General features: G+C 54.3%; 1 protein-coding gene across 1 annotated transcript in view; it reads right to left on the reverse strand.

The window, feature by feature from the left end:
• Positions 1–2,130, reverse strand: part of CCDC185 (coiled-coil domain containing 185) — a 3,366-nt gene extending 1,236 nt beyond the window's left edge. Inside the window, 1 exon segment of the mRNA XM_077779924.1 lies at positions 2,086–2,130. Coding sequence (XP_077636050.1) covers positions 2,086–2,130 — 45 coding nt within the window.
• Between the last annotated feature and the right edge of the window lie 7,028 nt (positions 2,131–9,158).

Raw genomic sequence — 9,158 nt, forward strand, 5'->3', positions numbered from 1 at the left:
GGCCCCGGGGCGGCGCCCCCAGAGCCCAGGCAAAAGTTGGTTTCGGCCCCGGGGCTGCGCCGCCGCGCCGCCGCCGCGCACTCCCCGCCCGGGGCCAGGAGGAAGCTCGGGGAGACGCGGCCCAAGCCCTCCATGCTCGCGACCAGAGTGTGGCCAGAGGGTCCTGGCTCCGCGGCGCTGCGGGGGCTCTTCCGCGCGCCCTCAGATCCCCGGCTCCGTGCCTGTGACGCTCTGGCCACTTCACAATGCGCTCCGGCCCGGCCTTCGGACAGCCCCGCAGCCAGGGGGAGCGGGCCACAGATCAGGGGCCCCCAAAGCTGAGGGTTCAAGGGGAACCCCAGTGTCTCAGGCGGGGACTGGAGTCGTATTTGTACACCTTCAAGTGGCCGGATTTTAACGGAACCTGGGGGAGGGCGTTACCCCCGGCGTGGAACGCAAGGGATGGGTGAGGTGTAGGGCGGGAGGGTGTTCCTGTGTGCGTTCACACCCCTCCACGCGCTTTGCAGGTTTAAGTTAGCAAGCTCCGGTATGTTTTGTTTAGCAATTACTGCTAGTATAGCAATTACTGCTTTCGTCAAAATATGAATGCTGTGTGCACACTTCTGAAACAGCATCAGATTATTTTTCCTTGTTGGAGCACCCCGGGCTACTGGGATAAACATTGGATCTGGTCCTGAAGTCGAGTCTGAATCTCCTCTGCCACTTTCCACTCGCTTGGCCTCCCTCTTTCTGGAAAGGTGGAGCAGAGGAAGGGCCTGATATCAGGCAGCCAAGCCATCCTGAGGGTCAAGGGCTTAGCTCATCCAGGCATTTAATAAATGTTAGCCTGATGTGCTGCTAGGCCTCAGTTAGAAGTTGTGAGTTTGCAGAAGCTTCCGGAGATCCCTAGCTTGAGAAGAGAGTGGAATTAGCAGCACTCCGAAGCAGGCCCTGTCCTGTTGATGCGGGGCCTCTGGCTTCATCCCCTCCTTTCTCCGGGACAGTCCTGGGCAGTATTCTCGAATATGGTCTCTCCTTAAAGAAGAGAAAGGAGGAGGACTCCCCCCAACCCCCGCGGGGGCTGCTGCCCCCACACCTCGGGTCGTCCCGGCAGCCCAGCCAGTCAGGGCCAGGAACGCTAACACTCCCTGAAGACAAGTCTGTGGCTTGGCCCCGCTCACTGTTTCCCCACGTCACTTGGTCAGTGGCAGGGTGTTCAGATCTGGAGGTGGGCCTTCGCAGGTGTTTAGGGGTAGAGGAGGTCACGAGGGTGGGCTCCATGGTGGCATCAGTGTCCTCGTAGGCAGAAGAAGAGATGGCAGAGTGTCCTCTCTGCCCTGTGAGGACACAGCAGAAGGCGGCCGTCTGTAAGATGGGAACTGAATTGGCTGGCACTTTGATCTTGGCTTCCTGGCCTCCTCACCTGTGACTAGAATGTTCTGTAGGCTCCCCAGCCCACGGTGCTAGCAGCCTGAACTGCCAAAGATGAAATGCTTTCAAGAAAATGAGGACTGTGTGTCCACCAGTGGGTCCTGGTGGCCGTGTCCTTGCAGCCAGCTGGTGGCAGCCTTGACCAGAGTGACTGAGCCCTCCCTGGGCCTGCCCTGCCTGGGTCACGTGCTGTCATTTTAGCACATCTGCAGCCGAGAATAGGATTTCTGTTTTTGCTACTGATACCATTGTTAGAGATCATCTCGTGACTGTAATTTTTACTAAGAGGTGACTTCTTAAAAAATGAAGTTAGATTTGAAATGGAACAATTTAAGTTGGGAAATATTTAGGCATGGACTGAGAGGTGCCGATACCTGAGTGTCCCACGTCTCTGTTAACATCTTTGTCATCCATCTTGCTGGCCAGTGCCAGCATCCCAGGGCCATCCCTGGGCCCTGACAGCCATCCCAGGGCCAGGAGACCTGCTGCCGGCCAGCGCCAGTCCCCTCGAGTGGTCAGTTCACCTCAAGTTTTTGGTTTCTTCAGCCCTGCAGGGGACGATCTGTGGATTTTTTTCAGCCCCAAATGTAACGGGAAAGAGGGAGTCCAAGCTGGGAAGGACTGTAGCCTTCATTCTGTAAAGCCAGAGTGAGTTAATCCACGGAAAGTGCTTACCAGGGTGCGTGGCATGTGCTTGTAAATATCGGCCACCAGAGTCATCGTGATCATTAGGCCAAGAGTGGTCAAGGTGGAGCAGCGCGGGGCTGATTCAAAGACCAGGCTTGGAGCAGCGCCAAGCCAAGTACCCAGGGACTCAGGTTCCTGCTTCAGGCTCTTGCTTCCCCGAGGGCTCTCCGAATTCCTCCTGGAGTTGAGAATAGTTCACTCCCTCCGCCAATGATTGAATAAGGGACATCGTCTCCGCCTCAGCGTGGCACAAATATCCTCTGAAAAGCTAGGCCAGGACTGGGAGGCTTACTTGGGGCCCTTGCCCACAGCACTGCCAGGAGACACCCAGGTCACAGATGGGCAAGTGCAGGGTGACAGTGGCACTCCCCACCGGTGGGATCCCCGCAGACAGGGAAGGGTGGGAGCTCACACCGGGCAGAAGCCGCGGGGCCGGGGGGCATGTGCGTGTTGTATGGTGAGGGGCCCTGACCGGTGGGACCCCCAGCAGTGTGGGCTGGGCCCCAGTTCCAGAAGCCTCCCACAAGGCCCAGGGATTCCCTGCAGCTGCCCTGAGCCCCGGCGGGGGTGGGGCTGGAGGGCTTTAGGCAGCTCTGAGATCCCTAACCTTCTGTCCCCAGAGCAGCTCATGCTTTACCTCATTTATATCCTGAGGCTCTTGGTGACACCTCGCTGAAGAGAATTTGGGTTTGCTTATAAAAAAGGGTTGAAATCCACTGTGTAGACAATAGTGAGGAGTCCATTCACATCTTGGAACTGAAAAAAGTGGTCCAGTTGGGTCTGTATTTTGAAGCTCACCCTGGCAGCAGCATGGAGGGTAAACTGGGAGCCGGGGAGGGCACTGGAGATGGGCCAGTGGGAAGCTGGCTCAGGAATCCAGGTGGGCAACGGGTAAACCCGGAGGAGGGCCAGGGGACCGGAAGGGTGGGTCAGAGGTCCGGGGACCAGGACCCGTAGAGGCCTGGGAGGGTGTGCTCTGTGGACGTGACCTTGGGAGCAGAGACCGTGGAAATGAGCCGCAGGACTTGTGATCATGCAACATGGAACAGCAAGCAGAGTGCCTGGAAGAGACCACGCAGAACCGGGCAGAGAAGCCTTTCCTCTGCGGGCTGACCTGCGGGCTCCAGACCGGGGAGCGTAGAGGGCAGAGGGCGGGTGTCCCGCGGAGCCAGGAAGGAGATGTTTTGGGAATGCTGAGCTGCCAGGCATTCATTGCCTTGGTAAACTGCGAACACTCAGCCTCCTTTTATTTGGCAGAAAAATCCTCAATGCATTTCTCCGGAGGCCCCAGAATTTGGGCCTTTTGGCAAATACAGACCTGGGCCTTTTGTTTTCATTTGTCAGAATCCTGGAAAATATGGCAAACTTGATTTGACTCCGTCATTCAGGTCAGTCCATGAACTGTGGGTGTGCTCTGTGCCCTTGGCGGAAGGTTCTGGCGACTCCGAGCTCCGGCTCACGGAAGCTGCTTGTTCCCGGAGCTGGTCTGTGGGTGGTTGCGGCTGTCTCGACTTCTGAGTGTAGAACATGCACCAGTTGCAAAAACTTCCTGTGCGAGAGTGTAAAGTATCTCAACACTTGTATGTCAGTTACTTGCGAAGGTATTTTGAACACCGTGGACTGAAGAAAATATCAAAATTCATTTCACATGTTGCTTGTTTTCATTTCCTAGTAAATTTAAAATTACATCTATATGTAATGTCGATTGTGGCATATTTTTAAAAATTTTTTATTCATTTTTGATAGAGACAGACAGAGCACAAGAAAGGAGGGTCAGAGAGACAGGGAGACACAGAATCTGAAGCAGGCTCCAGGCTCTGAGCTGTCAGCACAGAGCTCGACACGGGGCTTGAACCACGAACCGTGAGATCATGACCCGAGCTGAGGCTGGACACATAACCAACTGAGCCCCCCAGGCGCCCTGATCGTGGCTTATTTCTATTGGATTAGTTTGAAATCATCTTTTCTAAAAAGGTGATATTTGGGTCGAAAGTTTTTTTCTCAATGGCTGGATGATAGGGTCAAGTATTAATTTCCAAAACCCAGCTGTGTGGAGTCCAATCTCACAGGAACCTGGTCCTTCATGCCCACCGCACCTTTCCCTCACCTCACCCTGGAAAACAGACACCCCAAAGTAACAGGGTCTGCAGACACCGCACGGGCCACTTGGGACATGTGCATGCGAGATACAAACGCACGAATGATGTCAGCCTCACACATGGTGCAGAAAGAAGCGAGTGTTGTGTGAACATCCAGGGCAGTAACGGAAAACTTACGCTACTGCAGTACCAGAAATGAAAATTGTAGCCTGTAAACTTTTTTCTTTAGAAAAAGAAAATAGTGGGCTAGGCGCCCGGAACTATGACAGTCAACGTTTCCACGGAAACCATCATGTACCCATGACGCACACATTCCGCATGTGAGCTGCCACATGTAAGGGTGTCGCTCTGCATGCTGTGTGTGCAGACCTTGCCCAGCAGCAGTGCGGGGTGTAGCCCGCCTCTCCCGTGGCACAGAGAGGGTGTCCCCGGCCCAGCTGCCAGCCCAGCCTTGCACGGTGGCACCGCAGAATCACAGCCGGAGAAAGTCGAGTGTGGACGAGGGGGCAGGGGAGAGTAATTAGCCAATTCTCATGAAGAAAGGAAGGGGGCACAGGAGCACTTTGAGAGGAGTCAGCGAGCTTGCCTCTGCGGGGGGTCAGCGGGACCCACCAACAGTGACAGACACACAAAACGCCACAAGTCAGTTATTTATTTTTGAAATCCTATGACAAAGCATTTGTAATGCTAAACTGAGAAAGAGGCTTTTCTTGTAGCAGCCAGGGTGGGGGATGAGGTTGCATGTCATAGTGGTCATCCTCAACATAACCGACATTCTGTTGAATGTTTTCTGAAAAGAATGTGCTTTGTCAAAACTTAAAACAAAAGTGTGGGTTTTTTTTAAAGTCTGCCTTTCCCCCTGGTTTGTTAAAATGTAGCCTGGAGTTTTTAACTTCAAAGGAAATGTGCTTTTCAGAAGCTCTGTGGGAGGGGGGGCTGCTGGGCAGTGGGGCCTGGGGACTGTGTGTGTCCTGTGACACGCCGTGCACGCCAGCACTTTGCTGTGTCATCAGCGGTAGGCACCCCCGGTCCCGGAACCGCCAGCCTCCGTGTCCAGCGCGCACCTCTCGTGATCTCTCGTCGCCCCGTCAGGGCGCCAGCTCTGCTCCTTGCTGGTTTGGTCCGCTGCAGGGCTACACATGGGAGCCCCGTGAGTATTTGATAACAAAGTCCTCTGCGGGGAAGCTCCCAGACAGAGAGGAGGGACTGACGTACTTGCTTTTGTCCCCAAAGTATCTTCAGTGCCTGCTTTCGCTGCCCACATTGTGCTTCTGTGAAAAGACACACTCCATCATTCACTGAGCCACTGAGCATTTAAAATTTTTTTAATATTTTATTATTTATTGTAGAGAGAGAGACAGAATGCAGAGCACAAGCAGGGGAGAGGAAAAGAGAGAGATGGAGACAGAGAATCTGAAGCAGTCTCCATGCTGTAAGCACAGAGCCCGACGTGAGGTTTGAACCTCTGAACCGCGAGATCATGACCTGAGCCCACTGACTGAGCCACCAGGTACCCTAAGCTACTGGGCATTAAGCCTGTCCTTGGCATACGGTGGGTATAAAGATTAACACCCAGTCCCGCGTCTTTGCCAACCTAGACATACCTGGTGGACAGTAGCAATCACCAGGAGAAAGATCCTGAAGTCTCAGGGGACTTCCCAGGTAGAGGAAATCCTTCTGGGTCAGAGGGCTGGGCATGGGGGTGGGTCACTGCCCTGTCCCTCCATTGACTGTAACCCCAGAGGACAGCATCACTGTTCTGTTCCGTTCACACATCCAGTGCCTAGAGCAGCATCCTGCCCGTGATGGGAGCGAGTATGTATCTGCTGCATGAATGGGTGAGCTCAGTGCTGGCTGAGCATCGAATAGGTGATTCCACAGAACACTAGGTATTTGCTCTTCCTGAGGGAGATTCACACGCCGAGCTCAGAGTGGTTTCAAAGGTAAGAGCCTTTGCGAAACCAAGGAGAAAAGGCAAGGTGGTAGAAGGTGAGTGAGACACAATAGAAAGGTCAGGAAAATAGCATTTTTAATATAATTCACTGCTGAAAGCGTTTCTAAAAGTGTGGTCACCTTTAACCTGTAGTCGGCTAGGAGGGAAGATGTGACGACCGGGGTGATGGTGTTAAACGACCTTCCTTAACAGCTGCTTGATTCAACCCAAGAACCAAATATCGCCAGATACAGGTCAAAGCTTAGGGTTACTGCGAATGTGTCCAATTCAGAATTAAGAGAAAGGCTAAATGTCCCGAGAGCATTTCTTCTGCTATTTCTTCCCCACCCCCACGCCACCCCTGGGATCTGAATTTAATTGAAATGACATTCAAGGTATCAGATATTTACGCCCGGCTCTGGAGTGGCCACTATCTTTCATACTGAGGTTACATCTTACCCAGAGAAGCCCCACTGGACGCAGAATTCATTACTGGGGAAAGAGCCGTAAGGAAGAGGGTGTGATGGGCCTTGCCCAGAAGGGGCTGGCTTTTGAGCAGGTGAAGCAGCGATGAGTAAGGGAGGGGCAGGGGTGGGGGGAGAAGCAAAGAGATGCGTGAGTTCAGATTAAGTCACAGCCTTTCAGCAGAGCCTGCTCTTTGCCCACTGAAACCCGAGTTTTCCTTCTCTTCCGGAAAGTTCTCCCTGGGACTGCTCTCCCCGGGTCCCTTTGCGTCTGTGTGGGACCCTGTGACTCATTGGCCACGTGACCTCATGGAAAGGGGGCAGAAGAGATGAGGCCATGTTTACCATGGCCCACGCCTCACTCTCCCTCCCCTGTAGGCAGATGTGAAAATATGTGTTTGATTGTGTTCTTTTGACCCAGTTTTGAGACCCTGGCTCGAGCCCGGCCCGCTCTCCTTCCTGAGTGGTGGATTCCATCCACACCCCCAACCCCTTCCTTCAGGCTCTGGGTCACTGTGTACTCGCCATAATTGCCCCAGGGATAATCCTTGTGCCCCAGAGCCCTCCAAAATTATGCAAATTGGCCAGTCCACAGGGAGTCCATGGGAGCTGGCTAGGCGTGTCCCGCTTGCCACATGCTGGCTGCTCCCGAGAGCCCCTGCTTGCTGTCCTGCTGCGTGGCCCTGCCCGCAGCTTCCTCTGTTTGTGGCTCAAAGTAACAGAGAATCCTGCCCTTCCTCCAGCTGTGCGTCACTGCTGGGTCCTGCCACCTGTAAGTCTTACGAGACGGCAAGGACCAGAGGCTCTGGAAAGCCGTGCCTTGTGGACAGTCGCCTTCTGCCGGTGCTCCTGAATGACCGCAGGGAACAGATGACTTCCACTCCGCTGTCCCTGCACCTCTGCATCCGTGCCCATGTTGACCGGTGGGGAGAAAGACACGTGGGTGGTGCCAGCCCAGTGTGGTGCCAGCGTATCTACCATGGCAGGGGAGCCCACTCCAGTTATGAGGGAACAACCACCAGCTGCTTCTGGGTAGGAAGCTTCTGGAGAGACAGGGGAGCCGCCATCCCAATAGCCGCCCAAGAGGTTGACCTTTTGCCAAATGGCAAACTGGGTTAGCTGTTCAGCACCCAGGGCAAGGCTTTTGTCAGAGGATACCTTACGTTCACATCCACATTCTGTGTATTTTCAAAAAGGTGCTATGGGTACCGGGAATTGTCGGGTTACACTGTGTCACTGAGCTCCGGGTTTGCTCTGCCTTTCCCCATCTGTGTTCATCCTTCTACCTCTCCTGTCTTTCCCTGTGCATTTCATTTCATTTCATTTATTTGAGAGAGAGAAAGAGAGAGAATCCCGAGCAGGCTCCACGCTCAATGCAGAGCCTGGCACGGGGCTCGATCCCACAAACCATGAGATCATGACCTGAGCTGAAATCAAGAGTTGGATGCTCAACCAGCTAAGCGCCCCAGGCGCCCCCACCTTGTGCATCTCAAATTTTTAATCACCTAAGCAACCCATAACAACAACAACAACAACAACAAGAATCCAAACAAATAAATAAAATAATGAAAACAAAATGAAAGTCATAGAAATACAACAAAAGTGCCCTTGGACCGCCTCTCCTGGCTGATTCCACCTGCTCTCACTGACCCGGACGTGACCCCATCTGCTGTCAATCACATCTCTCTCTTCGGTGTTCACATTTCTCCACAGAAAACGTATGTTACTGTTTCCCCAGAAACCACATCTCGCCGCACATCCAGCTCCATGACTTGCTCCGTCAACCGTGGGCTCCCACATGGAGATTAACTCCCCCCTCGAGGCTACAGCAACCCCCCCCCTCCCAGTGCCTACACCACCGCTCACTGGACTGTTCCTGATTTTCCACCATCACAAAAGTACCTGCAGCGAACGTGTCCAGATCTACCCGTCTGGACACTTCCAAAGCATGATCCACTGGTGTCCTGCATCCTGCGGTGTCGGCAGTGACATCGGCTCCTTCCTCTTTGTTTGGTGGAGCCCCCGGGCTCATCCAGGAGAGACAGTGAGCGAGCCGCTGAGGGCGGTCCGCCCTCCTCCAGGCACAAGCTTCAAGGGCGCCTGGGCTTTGCTGCAGTCGCTATGGTCAGACGTGCAGATGAGGAAATGACCCTCCTGAAAGAAGACGTTTTTCATGCTCGCATTTCCCTAAAAACAGGAGGGGTGGCCACTCACAGGAGACACGCAGGGATGCACCGGCTGGCCAGGGGGCAGGGGAAAGGGGGCGGGCAAGGGCTTGCATGGTGGTTTTCATGGGATTGGGTGAGGCAAGGTGAACAGGTTTAGAACAGGCGGGTCTGAGTAATTTCCGGGGTTCCGGGGTGTAGGGCCTGTCTGCTGGTGCTGGTGCTGGCCCTAGGGTGGGCAGGGGGCAGGGGGCAGAGTGGCCCAGAGTGAGAGCCTGTGAAAGGGATGGTGAGATGTGTGGGCTCTGGGACCCGCTAGCCCTGGGAAGGGCCGTCCCTCTGGGGTCAGCAAGGCCCCAGTGTCCATGTACCAGCACAGAAAACAAATACACGGTTACTA

Source organism: Crocuta crocuta, unplaced genomic scaffold, assembly GCF_008692635.1.
Source record: "Crocuta crocuta isolate KB4526 unplaced genomic scaffold, BGI_CrCroc_1.0 scaffold322, whole genome shotgun sequence".
In the NCBI taxonomy this organism is placed as follows: Eukaryota; Metazoa; Chordata; class Mammalia; order Carnivora; family Hyaenidae; genus Crocuta; species Crocuta crocuta.